Source organism: Anguilla rostrata, chromosome 14, assembly GCF_018555375.3.
Source record: "Anguilla rostrata isolate EN2019 chromosome 14, ASM1855537v3, whole genome shotgun sequence".
Lineage (NCBI taxonomy): Eukaryota > Metazoa > Chordata > Actinopteri > Anguilliformes > Anguillidae > Anguilla > Anguilla rostrata.
In genome coordinates this window covers 5085546-5107145 of record NC_057946.1, presented here as the reverse complement: position 1 = coordinate 5107145, position 21600 = coordinate 5085546, and the positions used below count along the sequence as shown (strand labels likewise).

At 46.8% G+C, this 21600-nt stretch overlaps 1 protein-coding gene across 1 annotated transcript in view; it reads left to right on the top strand.

Annotated features, from left to right (window-relative positions):
• The window catches only part of LOC135239874 (collagen alpha-1(V) chain-like), a 100237-nt gene that overhangs the window by 48697 nt on the left and 29940 nt on the right, over positions 1–21600 (top strand). Inside the window, exons 8-10 of the mRNA XM_064308861.1 lie at positions 16864–17514; positions 19821–19865; positions 20990–21109. Of these exons, the coding sequence (XP_064164931.1) occupies positions 16864–17514; positions 19821–19865; positions 20990–21109 (816 nt within the window). The remainder of the gene's footprint in view (positions 1–16863; positions 17515–19820; positions 19866–20989; positions 21110–21600) is intronic.

Here is a 21600-nt window from a genome sequence, read left to right as displayed (position 1 = left end):
ATTTCTCTGGTGGATATGATGTTTCCACTTATGGCGTAGTTGCTCATATTATCCCCTACAGTTAGTGGGGTTTCTCTCTCTCATCCCCCTCTTCCCTTCTTGCTTTCTCCTTATCCCCCTTTATCCCAGTCTTCTGTTCTTCTCTCTTTCCCCTTTCCTTTCCCTTTCTCCCTTTCCCCTTCTCTTCTCTGCTCCCTCTCTCCCTCCCTCTCACCTCTGCGCTTGCCCTGGGCAGCTGCTCCTCATTAGGCAGGGCCTGCAGAGGTTCAGCCGCAGGCTCCGCGTGTTTTCAGACACCGGTCTGTTTTTCGTTTAATGCTTAAGGCCCCGTTTCTGCGTCTTGTCGCTCAGACGAGTAACCTTTCGGTTGCCGGGGCCCTTTTGTTTTGACTCCCCCGCTTTGACGCCCTCGTTCCCCGACCGACTGTTTCTCCCCGGACACCCGCTCTAACGTAGGTCAGCGTCAGTCTGGCAAAGCCATCCCTCCCCAGCCCTCAGGGCCGAGTTGGAAATGCCAAACTTGTCTTTCATTTATCACACTTTTGTGGAAAGGTCACAGTCCTCTGGTAAAAAAAAAAAGACATAATTACAAAGCTACAGCAAATTCTTCTTAAACATGAAATTAAACAGACAGATTTGAGCCTGGTCCCGCCAGTTTATCCAGGTGACCCCTTCGATGGGGTGATGCTCTGGGCTTGCCTCCAGGGTGTCAGGACACGGCACCCCCCTTTGGTAGGTTAAGTGGGGTGCTGTAATTTTGGCTCGGGGTGCTTGCAGGACAGGGGTTGCTGATTGACAGGAGTTGCATCCATCTCCGATAGTACAGCTGTGTGATGAATCTGTGGGTCTAGGGCTGCCGTGGCACTGGAGGCTGTGCTCTGTCTTCCTGCCTACAGGGCGGACTCCCAGCAGTGCCAGGGTCTGTGCGTGCATCCGTGTGTGTGTGTGTGTGTGCTATGGCTCAATAAAAACGAGCCAAGCATTTCACAGCGCTACATGGTTATCGTTTTAGTAGAAACAAATGTGGAAGTCTGAACTACTAGAAATACAGCGGGAGAAATGTGCAGGAAGTGTATATCATTCATTCTGGGAAAACAGAATGTGTGTGTGTGTGTGTGTGTGTGTGTATGTATGTGCGTGTGTGCGTATGTGTGCATGTGTGCGCTCGCATGTTTTTACTTCAGTGTATTGTGTGCATGTGTGCACTCCTTCCCCGGGTCAGTTGTGTTTGCTGCGTCCCCTCGTGCCCCTTCCCGCTGGGAGCAGGACAGTGGGTTTGCATAAGCATCGGGGCTGGGAGGAGGACAGTGGGTTTGCATAAGCATCGGGGCTGGGAGGAGGACAGTGGGTTTGCATAAGCATCGGGGCTGGGAGGAGGACGGTGGGTTTGCATAAGCATCGGGGTTTATAAAGGGCTTTGCGCGTTCTTCTGACGCGTTTCCCCAGGGACCAGGGTGGGGGGCGAGCACAGGCTCAAAAGACCCGAAAGGGAAGTTCCCCGAGGCGAAGGGAACTCTGCGATAGACAGAACCAGGACCGAAGCGTGTGATCGTTTCCAGTCTCATCTTTCACAAAGCACCGTGAACGACAAACCCGAGCATCTGTGAGTTTGACACTTTCCGTGATTCCACAGGGCCTTCCATGTTACCGTTCACAGCTTATTGTTATTATTTTCGGTGCAAAACGTTGGCAGCTGTTGCTTTCTAAATGTGCCTTTTGCACGGGGCCGATTTTTGTCCTGGCATAACCTTCCTGTGACAGCCTGATCTTGCTGAACACTATTACAGGTTAAATGTGGACTGGTTTTGCAAAAGCTGTACACATTTCAGACCGTCGCTAATTTGTAATACGAAATCAATTAGAAAATGGCTTTCAGGCAAATGAAAGGAGTGAAGCACATTTAGGCCGTCCGTTGTTTGCTCTGTTTAAACAAGTGCAGACCCCTCCGTTTCCACACCAGGGTCTGGGTTCAGTAAAAATGTCAGCTTAACTTTCACTCCCGAGTAAATGCAGGCATTTGGGCTTTTTCATCATAAACACAGTTTGGCAAGTTCTTTACCTCACCAAACTATGAAGGAAAAAAACTGGCACATTTGTATGTTATTGCATAGTAAATTTAAGGACTAATGTTGATTAAGTCCAGACCTGTGACTTTAATCTCTACTGGATTGTGATAAATAACTTTCACTGGCAAAACTGTATCTCAGTATGTGATGAAGCTTGAAATTCACCAATGCTAAACACTGGCCTGGATCAGTCCACCCACCTAGGCTAACATGTTTAACACCAGCCTGGGTCAGTGTGTCAGTGTAGTGTAATGGATAGGGAACAGGACCTGTAACTCAGAGGTTGTAGGTTTGACTGCTGTTGAACCCTTCAGCAAAGCAGGCTATTTAACCCTAAATAGTGCCTGTATCAGTGTGTGCAGCCTATCCTTACAACTGAGATTTCTTTTTTTTGCATTTTTGGGCCCGTGCATCCTAAAATTCCTAAAATCGTCTAAAATTCCCTTTTGTTCCTGAGAAAGTGCCTACAGACGAGTGTCAGAGTTACAGACAAAGGGGGCAGGTTTCTGCAGTTGCAGAAGCAACGTAGCTACAAAGGCAGAGCCAGCCCTAACCCTAACCCTAACCCTAACCCTGTGCCGAAGAGAGAGAGAGGCTGTTTTTGAAAGTCATCCAGGGCGAACGATGAAACAGTGAGAGGTTTCCCCAACAGCTGGCTAACCCGCGTCGGAGCAGCACATGTATTTTTTGGCACCACGTTGCCGAGGCGCTGTAAATCAAGCAGGGGTTTTGTACACAGGCAGGTGATGCTGTACGTTCCTTGGCTTTGTGTTCGCTGTCAGTGTTGATTTCTGAGTTTATGGAGTTTAAGGAACCTGTGGGGCTGGTGGCCAGGTTTCCACGCTTCTAAACATGATATGTCCCTCATAGCCTCTGTGAGGTACAGAGTCTATGCTCCCCCCCAACCCAGCTGTAGGGACACACTTCACCTGTACCGTGATGTGAATGAGTCTGCAGATACAAACACACGCACTCACACACACACATGCACACTCACACACACATGCATACACACAGACACACGCACACACGTGAACACACACACACACACATGCGCTCACACATGGGCGCACACAGACAAACAGCGGAACTGAAAGAGAGCAGCTGGTGAACCTGAACAAGTTTAGCAAGCATCCAGCTGTAATTACTGAATGTAACGCACAAAACTGATTGTCTCAGTAAGTCATGCTGGTCACACTGCTGTCGATTAGAGCAAAGTAAGTACTCTCAACAAAATTACCTAAATTCAGATCAACTCAAAAAAGAGCTGGTTTGATCCCTCTCGCCAAAGACAGGAAGGAGGACGAGGAGGAGGAGGAGGAGGGTTGAACAGGAAACAATGGCGCCTGTGATCGTGCGGAGATGGGGCCAGCAAGTCGGGGCCCATTTCTATCAAACGGCAGACCTGAGAGGGGGAGCCTGTTTATGAGAGAGGAGCAACACGCCCATCTCTCCCTCTTACAGCACGACGTAAAACATAAAACATAAAACAAGTTCCCATCTGGATTTTGTTTGATCGCCGTTGTAGCGCGGAGACGTTTTTTTTTAACGTAGGGCCCCCTCTGCCGAACCCGAACCCCACGGGATGGGACGGGACAGGACAGGACGGGACAGGACGCAGCTGGACAGGCCGGGGCAGGCCCACAGAGCTGATGCTCGTTTCAGACCCCCCCCCCCCCCCCATGGCGCGTGTCCGACCGTACGTCTCTTCGCTGCTGGGGGACAGGAACATTACTTTCCTGGCTAAGAAAAGACAAGGCCCCCTGTGGCAGCTCTCTCCCCATCTACACATCTAAACATTTTCCTCTCCTCTTCCTTTTTCTCTCCCTCTGTTTCTCCGTCTTTATCTGCTTCTCTCTCTCTCTCTCTCTCTCTCTCTCTCTCTCTGTCTGTCTGTCTCTCACTCACACTCTCTCTCTCTCTGTCTGTCTGTCTCTCTATCTCACACTCTCTCTCTCTCTCTGTCTGTCTGTCTCTCTATCTCACACTCTCTCTCTCTCTCTCCTTATTTCTGTCTCTTGCCCCTCAAGGAAATCTCCGTCTGTCATCAGGGCCTCAGGCCCCGGAGTCAGTCTAACTTATAATTATCCGTTCGCTCCTGCAGTGATTTAGTGTGGCCGCTTTGAGCTCTGTAAATCACAGGCGCTTATCTCAGTCAGTCAAAGAGGGGGGGGGGGGGGTGTCAGATATTGCTACATCAGGACAGCAACCTATTAACCGCCCCCCCACCCTCCCCCCCTCACAGCTGTTCTCACAAGGCGAATCAGGGGCCGCCATTTTTAAGGGGAACCACACTCCTCAAAGCACCTCTTGCCCTCATCCCGTCCTGGACGAAGCTGGAATCTTTGGGGGGAGGGGGGGGTGCGTTGTGATCCTGAGGGCAAAGGGAAATGCTGGAAGACATTAGCGTGTTTTTGGAAGGCTGAGAGAGGGGTGCTGGAGCTTTCCATGTAGGAATGAGGGATAAGGGGGTGCTTCTTGTTCTTTAATTGCGTTGCTTGTAAACTCTGTCACACGCCATTGTCTAAGTACTCAGCCATGCCATAATGTTCGCCATGGGAACTGCCAGTGAAATCCGTTGCTGTGGTTTCTGGTTATTTGCATGGCAGACATGAGGTAATCCTTCCTGCTCTGGGGACAGTAACCCAGTTCCCCAATTTTCCAGTTCCCCAGTTCCCCCCCGCCCACCCCCCTCAATCCCGTTTCCACTCCCAGCCCCTAACCCCAATCCCAACCCCAGTTTTGGGGCTCTGTTGGTCCCTAATATTTCACTCTTGCATAAATCACAGTAATAAGCATTCCTTCTTCACATTAGCCTTAAGCTACTTTTTCTTTTTAATTAGTTTCCCCCGGTGTACTGTATATTTTTTATTTCATTTTTTTCCTTTGGTCCAGTTTCAGAATTTAGAAGTGTTTTTGCTTATTGGCTGGCCAGTATTTTTTTACTATGTTAAATTATATGAAATGATATACTCAAGTATAGCATAATTGTGCTTTCTCTTGAATGGAACAGCATGGTAGATCCACAAGCAATACTTTTTTGTTTATTTTACGTTTTACATCCTTCAATTTTGCCTATCCTTTTATTTTTGCTGATGCATTTTATTTTTCCTGATGCATGTCGTATGTTGTACTATGGTACCCTTAAGGGCTAGACATCCGAAATGGTGGAAGACACTTACGTAAGTAAAAACAAATCAACCACCAAATCAGTCATATGTCCAGCTGGTGACCCCGTGGCTTGCCGACAGTGCAGCTCTTGGCCCTTTGATCATTGAGAAGACAGCTAAAGAGTTACTCAGGTGCATCAGCAGTGACTGCCAAGGTCTGCACAGTGTCAGTATACATCCCAAATCTGACAGAATAATAAGCAGCAGTTACATGCATTTAAAACAGGCGCCTTCCTAATGTACATACAATATATCATATTCCTAAATTGTTTTATAAATAGCATATAGAAGATACATTACATTACATTACAGGCATTTAGCAGACGCTCTTATCCAGAGTGACTTACACAACTTTTACATAGCATTTTACATTGTATCCATTTATACAGCTGGCTATGTACTGAAGAAATTCTGGTTAAGCACCTTGCTCAAGGGCACAACGGCAGTGTCCTACCCAGGAATCGAACCTGTGACCTTTCGGTCACAAGCCCAGTTCCTTACCCACTGTGCTACACTGCCGCCCACACTTGGCAAGTACCTGCCATTTTAAAGAAGAATCAGGCCCCCCGGGGATGAAGTAGTTGAGGAACCGGTGTATTGTGTGTTGTGTGTTGTGTGTTGTTGTACGGTATTTGCTGAAGTGCTGTGCTGCTGGGTCTGGAACTTGTGGCTGGGACCTGCAGTCTGCTGTCTCCATTGTCTCTGCACTGGATTTATGTGATTTTGAAGTTGGAGTTACAGTCACGGTCATAGAAGTTTGATGTTTACTCAGGTCTTAATCAGGACCTTATTAAGTAAGGTCCTTATCAAGCTTCCCCCAGAGCAGAGACACCACACACACACACACAACACAAAAAACACACACATACATGTGTAATTTGCACACAGTTTTTCTCTCTCTTTCTCACACACATACACACACACATACACAAAATACATGTACACATATGCTAGCAGACACGGTTTCTCTCACACACACACACATACGCACAAAATACATGCACATATGCTAACAGGCACGGTTTCTGTCTCACACACACATACACAGAAAATACATCCACATATGCTAACTGACACGGTTTCCCCCTCTCTCTCTCTCTCTCTCTCACACACACACACACACACACGCACATGCTCGCAGACGCACACACACACACACCTGGCAGTGGGATACCTGCGAGGGAGAGAGAGAGAGAGAGAGAGAGGTAGTGTTTGGGAGCGGGGCTGGATGAGAGGAGAGTGGGCGGGGCCAGGAGGATTGCATTATGCCGTGTAGGTGTGAGTGTCTGTGTGCCAGCTTCACGAGAGAGAGAGAGAGAGAGGAGTCTGTGTGCATCCCTCTGGAACTCCCTGCGGATCTCTGTGGGATTGTCAGCAGATCGTTGCCCAGGAAACTCAGTGGATTGCCTTGCTGGAACCCTAAGTGCAGATCCCCTTTTGGATACTCGGACTCTCAGGGAGTGGAGAGTGTTGCCGCAGTTCGGTCCAGTGCAGTTTGGCGTAGTTTGGTACCGCTGTACTGTGTTCTCCACCATGAGGCTCTGTGTGTGGCCGCTGGCCTGTCTCCTCCTGTGCCTGCTGGTGGGTCCGTGCGTGGAGGGGGAAGAGATGCATGCTGGGAAGGTATGATCGGCTCCGGTCAGCTGACCACGCTGAAACAGCGGACACTTCTGTAGGATCGAATCTCTGTGTGTCTGCGCCATGCCTAGCATCAGTGTGAATTCCCAAAAATTCGCTATTTATCTTTACAGGGCAACTTTGTTGTCAGTGTGTGTGTTCATATCAAGTCAGAGATCGGTGCTCATAAAAGCTGTGCCAAAACTGGTTGCTTTCATAGTCAAACTTATCAATGTATTACTTTCTTATTATGAATTTAATTGTGTTTGTTGTATGTTTCTTTGTTTTATAAAAAAAACTCAGTTAACAATTTTGAACCCAGTGCAATTTCGCAAGAGCTGTCTGAGGGGAAGAAAAAAAAACATTTGGCACGTGGCGCGGTGTTGAAAGATGCTGTAATTTGGATGCATTTACTGTGGCATCGAAACGCAGGTATTTGGTGTTAACGTTCCAGTGAACGGTGGAGGGAAGAGATTGGGGTTCCCTGCTGGGTTCATAATGGCTGCTCGTGGTTTAATTGCAGGTCGTGTACTGTACAGCACGAGCGTGTGCAGAGTTCCGCACGGGCTTTCGCTCTCCCTGTTAAAGTGGTTTGTTGCTCAACGTTTAGACCCAGCAAGTTTCCATTTACAAGCCACAACAGTCGTTACGTGCGGCGTTCCCTTCTGGCAGTTTCCAACAAGTTCAAATTATCCTGGAGGGGGAAGTTTGCTTTCCTGCAAGTCTTTACAAAAAAAAGGTATATGTAAGCAGGCTTAGAGGTGCTGAGGTCCTGGATTTCTTTTCTGTTTATAGCCTTAGAAAATAGTCGTTTGCATGGGGTGCAACTTTCAATCTAGTACGGCTGTAGTTTGTGATTTAGTGAAATGTATGACTCGCTGTGGATAGTTCCAAATGTATGTTAGCACTGGAGATTAACTCCCATGGTATGACACTGCAGGTTATCTCTCACATATCCTCAGAAGACCAGATGAAGCCTCCTGCTTCATGAAGTAATGTGCAAGTGGTTTTTTCCACCCACCCCTTGTGGAAGTGGAATATACTATAATATATCTTAAATATGAAAATACGAAGGCAGTGTATTTTGTAGCAGTGTGATATAACATTGAAGTGTGTTTTTGTCAATGTATTGTGGAGTGCTGCAATATATTGATAATATATTTCAGTGTATTTTCTAATTCTTCCAGGCGATTGGAGGTAAACACTGGGGAGGACTTTTTTACTTTTCTGAACATGGATTCTCCACATCTGTGCAGAGGGGAAGCAAAGCAAGGGCTTCTGCCGTCAGTCAGCTGTGGGGGGCGGGGGGGTGGGGGTGGGGGTGATTTGGTGTGCCAGATGTGCCAGATGTGGAGAGCCAGTTTATTTGGGAATTTTACCCGGACACTGAGGGTGACACCCTCTTTCAAAAAAAAAAAAAAAAGGGCCCTGGGTCCATTGATTGACCGGCGGCCGGAGGGGAACCCGAAACTGCCTGGGGTGAAGGCTGCAGAGAGGGGGAAAGGGGCTGAATTAAGCAGGAACATCTGAACCGTTTCGGGTCCGGCAGCGGCGTGGAGAGACGTCGTCACGTGACCTTCGCTGGGCTTGTTCACGCCGTGTCCTCCTCACGGGCGTGGGAAGTCGAGGGCAGCCGCTGAAACACCGGGCCAATCGGGGGGCTGCAGATGATCCGCCGTCCGCAGCTTACTATTGGCCATCAGCACGCTTTCCAAAAAAAACACACTTTTGCAGAAGTTTGATGAGCATAAGCCTGGCAAGGAGACTGCAGCTCCACTTGTTGTGCCCTGTTTTTTTTTGTCCCGTCCTTTGAGAGCGGCTCTGCGGTGGAATTTTCCCAGAATAGTGTCTAGAGGGATTGGGGGGAAATAAATGAATAAATTAGTTTATGAAAGAGTAATGTGGTCTCTTTCTCTCTCTGGGTCCCCGTCCTGCCGCTTCACTGTTATTTCTGGACTGACTCTTTTAAGCTGAGCAGAATGGATTTGTGCTTTATAAAACTGAGCACTGGTCTGGGTTTACGGGTTTGTTCCTTGTGAAAGAAACATTTTGAGGTTGCCATGGTTGCGCTACTAAAGTAAAGAATCGCGCTGCAAAAATAATGGGGGCGTGACAAAAAAAAATAAACATTACACGTCGGTTTGTCAGGTTGTGTCAGGTTGGGTAACCCCAGGCTACACTTGGTGCGTTAGGTATTTCATAGTCATGTTTACAGTAGGGGTGTAAGAAAATATCGATACGCTTGAGTATCACGATATTATGTTTTGTGGTACTGTATCGATTCTCAAAAACACAGTATCGATTTTTAATGAATAGTTTACATGCAAAGATTCGTGGCAGACAGTGGTTCATTTTGTGTTGTGTTTAACCCCCGACTGCTAGATAGCACTCCAACGTAAACTGAGACAGGAAGTAGCGTAAGGGTGCACCGCTAACGTCACCATTAGCATACCTAGCTGACTAGTAACGTTACCACCGATGGCTGTGTTCTTTATACTATGACAGTTTTCCTAAAATTAGATTTTAAAAAATTGCAATATATCGCCTTGCTTACAGTATCGCAATATATCGCAATATATTGAATCGTAACCTCTGTATCATGATATGTATTGTATTGCCAGATTCTTGCCAATACACAGCCCTAGTTTACAGTGTCATTTTCACACTGTGCCTGATCTGGAGACGTGTTTGACTCTGCAGCCGAGGGGACCTGACCTCTCTCACCACCCTCCATCTCCTCTGTCAGGGCTCGGGCTGGCCTGCTGGTGACCCTTCTCACCTCCGTTCTCACTCTCACTCCGTTTTCCCTCATTCCGTCTGTACTCACCTGTCCTCTGCCAGGTGTTCTCATCTCTTCTTTTTTTTCCTTCTCTTCATTCCTGTCCCTCTGCTTTTTGACTTGTCCTCACGTTTAGTTTTTTCTTCTTGCCTCCCATCCACCACTTGTCCTGCTTCTTTATTTTACATCACTCATTTCCATACACACACACACACACACATGTACACGCTCTCACTCACTCATACTCACACACTCATACATACACACAGGCACAAACATACATGCACACACACACACACGCACATACACACACACACACACACACACACATGCACGCACACACTTGCGCGCACACACACACACTCACACACACACACATACACATACACGTTTACACACGCACACACACACACACACACGTACCGAAGCAGTCTGGCCCGCAGTTTGTCCAGCTGTTTTTGGCGAGGCACAGGCGGCTGAATGGTCTCCATACCTGAGGTGTCCCGGGCCTGATTTACGGACCTCGCCCCTTCTCAGATTTTCGTTCTAGACCGCTTCAAACGACGCCCCTCCTGGGGCTCACACACTGAGGGAGGAGGGAGGCCCAGCCCGAACCAGCAGCACGTCGGGCTTCGCTCACACACCCCACATCTCCCCACCTGACCTGCGTGACTGTTTTTCCCCCCAGGCAGACGAATCCGACACTCCCCGCAACGCACCGTCAGCCTCCCTGCCCCAAGCCTGCCCAACGCACCCACATTGAACCGAACATGTTTATTCATTTTTTTTAGGAATATTTTTTCTTTAAGAGAGGCTTAAGTTCACGTAAAACGAAAAAAAAAAGAACATTCAGAGTATCGTACCTCAAACGTATCGTACTGTACATGAAACTGTGCCAGTATGAGAAGCTACAGAATGAATGAGGAGCTGATTAGCGGTTCATTCTTAAAGAAAATAAAACAAAGTCGCACACACTTGCTTTCCAGTTTTTTATGCTTACCCTGGTGAAGAGATGCTACCAGGCCCGGCTCCAGCTGTCTGAGTCAGGGTGGGCCGAGTGCCATTTTGGGGGGGGGCAAAATACCATTAAGAAAAACAACAAACGTTTGTTTTTCAGTGAAGAGGACATATCCAAGTATGTAATAACCATGGCTATCACAACCTAAACTAATTTAAAGATGAGCTTTGTTTTTGTAAAGGTGAATTTGTTTTTCATGACGTCAAGTTTTATTAAATGGACAACAGCTTGTGATGAAAAGTTTCAATACCTGGACTCTTTAGCCATTGTGTACTGGAATAGTTTAACTAGTTTTATACCACAGCAGTGTAAAAACTTTGTGTCGTTTAAACATGAAACATTTATAGGGCCAAAAATCTTGAAAAGGATTCACGGTTATTTCAGTATTCACCAGTACGCAGTGATTGATAATGTGCAGACTCCCTGAGTCTGGGTGAGAACTGGATTTGCCAGCCAGTCCGTGGTTACTGGTTTAATGTGGACAGAGAAGGCACTCTAATCCACAGCAGTCATTGCACAACTACACGCACAAATGAAATAGTCTTGTAAATGGGTGAAAACGAATGTAAAATTGTTCCCAAAATAAAATAAATAAAAGAGAAAATGAGAGAACAGTGACAATTCGACCGCCCTTATACGATTAAAAGGCAAAAGGTGATACTCTATATACTAGTTAGAAATTTTGACAATCTTTTTGAGAATGATTTTTTTTTTTAAATAAATCATTCCACTTCAGAACTACACTAACGGGAGGCATATAAAATAGAATAATAATGATTATTTGGATTGCTCAGTTTTTCCAGTACATCACATGGCTAATCAGTCATTGCAGTGCCTGGCGTGTACCCACAGAAAGCACGTGTGTGCTAATTGACAGGTGCACGTAACAATAAAACTTACTTGTGCGCACATTAGCTCCCTGTTTATAATTTATGTGCATAGTTTTTGTTATACGTGTAGTTATTCAGTGTTGTAAGCAGGCCTTTGCACCTGTTAGCTTGCCGGTGCGTGTAGATGTGTTTTAAGGCCCTGTACCTGCAGCTGGAGAGTGTTTACCTGGGCCTGCACGGGTGCTGCACCACCCCACCTGCTCTAGAAGCAGGAGCTAGTCACCTGACACCTTCGGCTAACGTAATTCCATCGACGCACCTGCATCGTCATAAATACGGGCCCCAAACCAGATGCTTCTTAAATATGGCCCTTGTTATTGCACTGTAACACGAAATAAAAAGTAATATGAAAAATATTGCCTCACTCTGCGCTCCAGACTTACAAGCTTGTTACATGATGCTTGTCCTATCAATCTCGCCCTGCGGCGCAGCTAGCTTCCAGCTTCATGCCTGGCCTGTCAACGCTGTGCGTTCTTAGGCGGGGCGTGCTGTGGATTTTGAGAAGGCACCATGTTTGGGCTTGGAACACCAACTTGAACTTGCAAGCGAAGTAAACGCGAGGGAAATAAATTAAATTCCCCGAAGATGATTTCACCGCTGGCCCCCACACAGTGTGGCGATCGTGACATTAAATGTGTCTGGTGCTCTTGCTCAAAATAATAATGAAGCAAAAAGTAGGTGGTTTTTCCAAGTTATATTTAAATAAACATTATTTGCAGGACAAAATATCTCGGCTTGCTTACTCGGCCATTAGGCTGAGCATGAATCTAGAGAGCTGCTGCATCTCTGTGTAGCTTTGCTTGTGTGTTTGGCTGGGAAAAATAAAAAAATAATTGTTGCGAGAGCGATACGATATTGCTCTCTCTTCAGCTGAATATTTATCGGCCGAGAGTCAGCTGGCATGCAGATGTGATATATTTGGTTTAGTTCATAACCAGAATTAGTTTGATCGTGTTAAGTAGCGAGTCTGTTATGTTGCCATTTTGCCAGCTAGATATCTAGATATCAACAAGCACCTATGTACTGCAACCAGCTCTTTTTGTTGTTTGGAGTTCAGCTAAGTTTCTTCACTTCTCAGTCTGGCAGGTGGGGGTGACTCGTCTCAGCTAAATGTAGTTTGTTGTCAGTAAACACAAAGAGATATTAGCTTGGTAGCAAGCTTACTAGTGAATATATTTGGCTTATGGCCTGAATTCTGTTAACACAGTAATTGTTGCCGGTTTAGTTAACTGCCAACTTGCTCTACTGGAGTTCCACTAATGTTAAAGTCAATGTAGACTTAAGTCAATAGCAACTATTTTAGAGCTTTATGGTTTAAGTGTATATATAATATAACTTAACGAGCACAAGCAATGTAAAATTTCAGTTTAAGGAAGTGAAATTTGGTATGGGTTAAAACCGAGAATCCAGTCTGGAATAATAGAGACAAAAGAGATTTGTAGTTGGCTCCACCATTGGCAGATCAACTAACGGCGTTTTAAAAATACAAAATTGTTGAATGTTCACATATTTTTGAGAATATTCCCAAGGTTTTTTTTTTTTTTTTTGAGCCAAATTCCTGTTTTATTTACTGCTGCAGTTTATTCTTTAGAAAGTTTTGCAACCAACAGGTCTTCATTAAGCCCATATGTTTCCAACAGCACTTGCATTGTGACATAGCGTCTAAAGCCAAAGTCTAAACAGTGTGGAATTGTTATATAACGGGTTATGGTGTGTGTGGAATGTGATAGAAAGCACTTGTACGATGCAGACAGTAGTGCTCCTCCTGGTGGAGCGGCTGGGTAGTGCAGCTGCATTTGTTCCGAAGCTCATCTGAGTTTTGTGAGGGAGAATTTGCAAGGACACCCACAGGGAAGCTCTAGGGTGGGAATCAGGCCGAGTTTAAAAAAATTTAGCCACAGGATTGACAGCCAGGAGATTAAGTGTCCTGTTTATATAAGCTCTGTCTTGGCAAAGATATCTGTAGTTTTGGGTTAGAGAGAACTGCCTGTTGTTCATACCTAGAGAAGTTACCCCTGTTGTACCACCCCCCTCAGAACCATCCCCCCCCCCCCCCCAGCTGAATGTAGCTATGTTTTGCTTTGTGATTAAGTAGGTTGTTCTTATTATGCTGCATTAAGAGCCTGGGTTAATTTTATTTTCCTTCAGGCAATTAGCTTCCTGTAGCAACGCAATATATACATACACGCACACACACACACACAAACACATGTGCATGCATGCACACACCCACACAAACACACGTGCACATGTACACACACACTCACACAGGCGTGCACACTCATACTCACACAAACCTACTCTGTGGTTGTCAGTGGAGCGGAGTGGAGTGGGGTGGAGCGCATTAGCCCGCCTATTCCCTGTCCCGTGTCCCATTTCCTCTCGTAAATGCTGGTTCCCACATGCCTTTTGACCTTTTTAAACGGGGCCTGCTGCAGTGTGTTAGGGTCGGCCGTTAGAGTTTATGGCCTCCCACCCTGTCCGTGCCTAACGCTCTCTAATGCTCTCCTCCCCGGCTAGCTGAGAGCTCTTCCTGCACACTGAGAGCCAACCCTCTGCTCTCCCCATCCTTCCCCCTTCCCCTTAGCATATTTCAGCCCTAACCTCATGATGTTCTGGCAGGTTTGAACCGCGCAGGTCTATGGTTAAACGGCACCTGGGCTGTGTTTCTATTTTAAGATTTAGCCAAGGGTAAGTTGAACGGTCGGGTGTAACCATCAAGTCTTTATAGAATTTTTTTTAAAGAAAAACGTGAATTTATTTCAGGCTCAGAGAAGGCATATACATTTAGCAATATCTATCCCTTGTAATCACAGCATATATGACTGGTGCATGTATGTTCGCAGAGAACAGCAATTCAAGTGGGTCTTCTCTGGGTATTTGAGGGCCGTTTTAAAGATCAGGGAAGTGGGAACACTGAAATCAGTCTCTTGCCTGTGATGGGTTGCAGTGATGCGGGTTATGTGGAGAGCTTTTACCCCTCGTCTCCCATCTGTCTGTTTGCAGTTAGGTGACGCCCACTTTGGTGTTAAAAAAGGGGGGACAGGAGTGGTTCTTGGATGTTGAATCCCATTCCTGGTGCTCGTTCTAAAATGTGCTTTCCAACGGGATAATCTTAGTTTAGTTTAGTTTACAGGCATTTACCAGACCCTCTTATCCAGAGCGACTTACATTGTATCCATTTATACAGCTGGATGTATACTGGAGCAATGCAGGTCTAGTACCTTGCTCAAGGGTACAACGGCAGTGTCCTACCGGGGAATCGAACCTGCGACCTTTAGGTTACAAGACCAACTCCTTAGCCATCATACTACACTGCCGCCTCATATTCTGCGCTACTCTGAGGGGCTTGGCTGATGTGAGCTGTTGAGAATGTTTTTCTAAAGACATGGATATGAAAAAATCCTTTCAGTTAATTTCCTTCATGCTGGGCATATGTGCTATTTAATACTGCTGTCAGCTCAATGAAACATTTTATCCCGAGACACTTTTTATTGAAATAAACTGAGAGCGGCTCAGCTCAGCTGTGTTGGGCAGCACCCAAGACTGTCATAAAAACTGCCTCAAGTCTCCTGCTCTTAGTCTTGCTATCTGCATAAAGACACATTAGAATCTGAAGCAAAATGCACTCAACTGACAGTCCCTCTACGGGAGACTATCCAGATGCATCCATTTCTACCCACTAGTCAGAAACGACGGTGGCAATACACTTTTGTCCAAAAATCTTACATAAATAAGACCTTTTACTCGAAGTTGCCTGCTTTTTTCCACATTTTAAAATTCATTGTGATTTCTGCTATTGTATTACACTGGCCAGTCATTTTAAGGATGTTTTACTGCAATAACAATACACTGTATTGTCAGTTCCACTACTACTACACACACACACACACACACACACATGCAATCATGCATACACACACATGCATGTACAAACAGACACACACACACAAATCCTTGCACGCACACATTGACGCACTTACATTTGCATGCCCACGCAGACCAGCTCAGGTACTCACGCACACAGTGGCACAGTGGATTCAGTGCATGTCCATACTCCATGGGTCTCACAGTGTGGGCATAGAGTTCCCCAGCCTGTGCAGGCCGTGCCAGGGGCTCTGGGATTCTGAGGTTCTCTTGGCCCGCCAGCGTTATGCAGATTGAACGAGGAGAACTGCCTTCGGTGATAAACCGCTGGCCCTTCTGAGAGGCACACTTGTTCCCGTCTGACTGGCTGGGCCACGGGGCATAAACTGCTTTCCAACCACACTGCTGGAAGGAGACCTGCTAAAATTAAATAGTCCCTTTCTTGCTCTCCGTCTCCCTCTCTCTCTCTCTCTCTCTCTCTCTCCAACTCTTACTTCCTCTCTCTTTTGCACCTTCTCCCTGGAATTCTCTGTCTTCTTAGTCTGCGTAGATTTTATGACCCTTAACTACATTTTTACTGCAAAGATAATTGTTTTTGAAACCATTTTCAGATGCAGTAAACACAGCAGGAGTCACAGTCAGTTGTTTGCAATTTTATAACGGGGCAAGAAAAAGCCTAGCAGAGAAAAATGGTGGACAGAACTGGGTGCTGTGGCGGCTCAATAAAAGCTAGGGCAAGGAGTGAGTTCAGCTGTTGTGAGCTGACGCAGGGCTGGGAGCTATATGGGCATATTGTGCATGAATGCTGTTACTGGCATCCGTTGCGTTTTGAATGTTTGATTCCCAGGAGGAAGTGTGGAAGTGGTGTGAAAGGGAAGTCATCTCCATGTAACCTCTTTCTCTCTCTCATCCCTTTTCCCCCTTTGTCTCACTCTTTCCCCCATTCTCAGTTTCCTTCAATTGAAATATGAATTTAAACGTTCTTCATTTTCTTGATGGGAGAACTTGTGTGCTACAGCATTAAAACATAGATGACTTTAACAACACTGCCACTCGCACATTCAAGAGAAAAAAGTGTGCAACTCTCCTTCCTCACCCACTCCTTTACACAGATAGCCACGTCCAGTTTTGACCAAGAGAACACACAAATCGAGCACAAATTAGCCCTCTGTGTTTTGTGATTTCGGATAATATTGCATGGATAAGGTAAATTTAAAACCACTGTTGTTTTGCTCAGCTAGTTTTGCATCTGTTATAAATGGGCTGCCTGTGCCTTCTTGGTGATAGTGTGATAGTGCACTCTGTATAAGTGAATATAATGTGATATTTAGCCCACACCCGCTATAGCAGACAGGGATGTGTTGGACAGCTACCTCTATCATGCTGTAGCCTCTTCACCTAGAAGCATTTTTATTTTTACTGGTTCTCCCTCTCTCCCTCTGCTTCTGTCTCTCAGGGGGGCAGTGCCCGTGGTGACGGGTCTACCCCGCTGGGCCCCATGAGGCCGGGCACGCTGGAGCGGGGCGACGTGTTCCTGCTGGAGGAGGACACGGACCTGGCCGAGCCGAACCTCCCGGCCCCCGGCCGCAAGAAACGCCCGCGTCCCAAGCCCAGCTCCGCCTCCAAGCTCCGGGAGGAGAACATCACCGCCGACAAGACCAAGCCCGGCGGCGGGGCCCGGCGGCCCTTTCCCGGCAAACCCTCCGATGACATCATCGACCTAGACTCCGCCTCCAACCCCTCCCGGGGCCTGAAGAAAACCCCTGTGGGCGGGAAGACCCCACCCGAGCCTTCCTCGCCCACCAGCGCCTTGCCCCGCCCCCAGCATCCTGACTCCAACCGGCTGAGGGAGGACGAGGTTCCTCCCTCGACCTCGCCCCCCTCCCCCGTCGACGCCGCCCGGTCCGGGTCGGAAACGGAGACCGTCACGGTGGGGCAGGACCTGGCCACGCCCACGCAGCTCAGCAGCAGGCCGCCGGCGGCGGGCACGCCCTCGGGCACAGCCAAGGCCCCCCCCAGAGACGGTGACATCGTCCGAGGCTCCGACAACAAGATGTACAGGGTCCTAAAAGGCCCCCCAGGGCCAACGGGGCCCTTCGGGAAGCCAGTGAGTCTCTTCCTCTCTCCTTCCTCTGCTGCCATCCTGTTGACATTCACATTTCTATTTAGGCATTACACAGATGCTTGCTTAATAGTGAACCGAACGTATGAACCAAATGAATGCAACGAGTGGATAAAGGTTTATGCTGACTATGCTGCACAGGAGGTTAAGACTCACAAAAGCATATTTCATGCGTAGGAAACACTTTCACATGAAAATTTTGCAGGTGTGAAATGCTTTTCCTGGTTTGTTGCAGAAGATGCAGACTTCCCCATGCCTTCCAGTGTAGGCTTCCATCGTTTTGTGCTTATGATAAAAAAAGGTTAGCTTTGCTCTTTGAATAGACAGGTCATCTATTAGAGTGGTAGTGGTAAGCTCCCCTCCCTCAGACAGAGAGACCCAGGGTGCTAGCAGTATGTAGGCTGGGACTCTGAGCCCAGGTGGCAGACCAAAGTACAGCGAGAGAGAGAGAGAGAGAGGCTGCTGTCACACCCTGGCCAGTTAAAGTGCATTTCCCCACTGTTTTGAACAGTTCAGCGCCTGACTAGGGATAAATATCACACCTGGAATCAACTCCTGCCCTTTGTTTGCTTTCTTGTGCATGCACTAATGATGCACCAACACACAGCTGGCCAAGAGCAGCCAAGTGTCCAATTACTTTTGATCCCATAAAATGGGGGAACTATGTCTAAAGAGGGCTGTAATTCTAACACGTATCACCAAATATAGGTGAGGTGTAAATACCCTCAATTTAAAGCTGACAGTCTACCCTAACACTATATTCAATGTTTAATTTCCAACAGGCTAGAGTTTCAGGGCCAAAATAATCAAAGTAGTGTCACTGTCTAAATACCTACGGACTGCACTGTACATTAATACGTACGTATATACGTATATATATATATATAAAATATGTGTGTTCATCTGGGGAGAGGTTGTTCGTGAAGGGGGACTCCCTGGCTGTCTCCAGCGTTTCTCGGGGGTAGTGAAGAGCTGTTGTTGTGCGGGGGGTGGGACTCTGGGATGCGGCAGCACCCCGCGCTCCTCTCCTTCCCCCCTGAAAAGGACTCTGTTCACGGGGGCCCACGCGTCCGGCATCCAAGGAATTTATTTTCTCTCTCGGCGGCAGTAAATTTGCGCCGTTTAGAGACTGACAGCGAACCGCCCCCGCCCCCCACCCCCCCCGTGCTGATGTCACGCAGCTGTGTCATGAGGTCACGCCGGTGGCCCTGTGCTGGATTTGTCATTAATGACTTGACCTCTGGCCCAGGATTTCAATGCAGGTGCTAGTTTCGCGACTTCAAGAATCGCCAAAATCGATTGGTTAAAAAAATGTCTTTATTATTTTTTTATTTATTTTATTTTTTTTATTTATTTGCAAGTCAAAAGCCTTGGATTGCCATTTGGTGGAATCCAAGACGATATATACACAAAAAAATTTAGTTTAGTTCTTTAGTTCTGTCAAATTGTGATTTATTTTTTATTGGTTAGCGGTTTAAAGAATGACTGCACACAGTAAGAAGGAATGCAGGTTTTAAGATGACTTATACTACTAACCCTGCGGTTTCATCTATGCAATAAACAGAGTCATCAAAGGAAAGATTTACACATCTAGCAAAATTACAGGCTAGCATGTCTGTATTTTAAAGTCCAGAACATTAATGGGCTTCACTCCCGAGGTAGATTATGAGCTGTCGTGTAGTGATGGCATGGTGTTTTGCCTTTAGGTTATGTGCAGCCTGGTTACCATAGCATTTAAGTACTCTTTTCATGTGCATTAGCTTAGCAGTAGAGATGCCTTGCAATGCCTTCATCGGCCTTATATGGAGGTCCATTTCATTTAAGTCACAAGGAGCATTGTAGAAATTGTCTTTGGATTAAATTCTGTTGTTCCAATAATAAGAATTGTGTCTGCTGATGATCATTTCAATTTATCTGATCAGCAAAGTAAGCAACAGTATGTTCAACAGATGTGGAATTTCAGTACTTGCGTTTGGATTTTGACACAAAAGCTGCATAATTAGTTTTTCATTGTTTTGTTTTTATGACTACATGATAACCATTAGGGTGGTGATGTCATTAAAATCCTACATAGCATTGCTGGAAAGTTATCATGCAATGTGCAGAACTGTTTCCAGAACTTTGGGGAATAATCTTGTCATATAATCATCACGTTATCTGACAACCAAACCAAAATCAATCCGGTATGTTCCTCAAATTTTCTGAAAATGTTTTCTTGCATGCTCTTAGGTTGTTTACCCTTTTTTTGAATTTACATTTGTATATCTTTCTTTTCCTCCCCCCCCCCCCAGGGCTGTCCCGGGCCGAGAGGCTATGCTGGATATAAAGGTGACAAGGTAAAGGACTGGTGTAACTCGGCGGGTTTGTTGGTTTGCTGGCAGGAGTAGATTTACGGCGGAGTGGCCCGTGGTCATGCAGCGGTGCCGTCTTTTTTTACGACCCCCATCCGCGAAAAAAAAAAACCCCCGGTATCTTTGATCTTCGTCGCTGTAAATTCAGCCGGCGCGGAGTCCGCTTGGAGTCTGCGCCGTCGGCGCTGCAGATGTTTGTCCACAGACCCAGCCGCTCCTCCGTCCGTCCTCCAGATGAGGAGGTGACGTTTGAGGAAAAGTTTGATTTTGATCAAAAAAGCAATCGGCACAATGAGACGGTTCGAGAACATTTTCACAAGGAATTTTGTGTTTATTGTTTAGAAAAACATCTGGTGGCTGCTGTGGTCTGTGAGATTCAACCATGCGAATCTTGAGTTTGGAGTTACCGACGAGGTGGATTCACCCATGCAACTCGTAGCTGTTTGTTTTGGAAACAGCATTTGATTTGTTAACCCTGGTTTCAGTTTGAATGTGTCTGAACATGCAATTCTTTCAGGAAACTCTCCAGTCTCACCTCTGCTGCTCAGTTTTGATCTAAACTGGGCTTCAATATGGATTTCCAATAGCATTTTATGAATCGCACCAGTCTGTTTGTGGTTTTTGTGGTGATCTGTTATCCATGTCCACAGCGACCATGCAGATTTTAAAAAGGCACGCAAGGATTATGGTTGGCACATTCTGTTAAGGCACTGTACTAGTGTATGGATGGGCCCCGTGGTCTGTTATCCCTTCCCACTGTGTCCGGCAGACCTGTGGGCTGGTGTGTAGTTGGCCGCAGTGTCACCCACACAGGAAGGGCTTTATTTAAGCAGGACGTTCGTGTCTGTAGTCTGGCCTGGGCCCACAGTCCTGCATGAACTGTCCTCCTCAGGCTTAACTGTGTAGAAACTTAACAGCCGGACTGCACAGAGAAAAGAAGCAGAGGACTTACAGTACATCACGTTTGTTATTGAGTCTCTTGTATTCCTAATTGGCCAAGGTGGTTGCAGCGGCATTTAGGCATACTGAATAGCCATGAAATCGTTGTAAAAAAGGCATGTGCTTGAAGCTCAAATGGTGCCAACTGTTTTTTTTTTTGTGGTCCTCAGGGTTCCAGGGGGCCGGTGGGTCGGGACGGGCCCAGGGGCAGGCCGGGACCCCTTGGCCCACAAGGGCTGCCAACGTTCTACCTGTGGAGGAACACCCTGGAGGACTGGGCTGCCTTTAGGGTGAGTAAGCGTCCCAAACTTATTACTATTATTATTTTTTTTTAATTTCTGTTAACCTGGTTGCATCCCTCTCCGATGGCAGCTGGTGACCCTAGGCCTTCCTGTGAGCAGCCAATGGGGCGCTCTTGGAGCGATTGCAGTTCTCGCAGTCCCAAGGCCGCCCCTACACCTCTGGGACAAAGTGAGCTGTGTGGGCACCCACTCGTAGCTGGCTGATGACGTAACTGCTTTCAAAACTATCTAATGGAGCAGCTCAGTAGACCGTGGTTTTTGTTGGGCTCATTTTGACTGAAATGTCAGAGTAAATGTTTCTTTTTCTCTACCCTCACAGTGAGAGGCGGTACACTGTACAGCGCATTTACACCCGTTGACTTCAGTTCCTTTGCCTTTCTCATTCGCGGTCTATCGCTGCTGGACTCACCCAGAATGCATTGCAATGAATGGCAGCTGTGTAGCTGGGTGGAGGGGGGTGGGGGGGGGGGCGGCTCAGC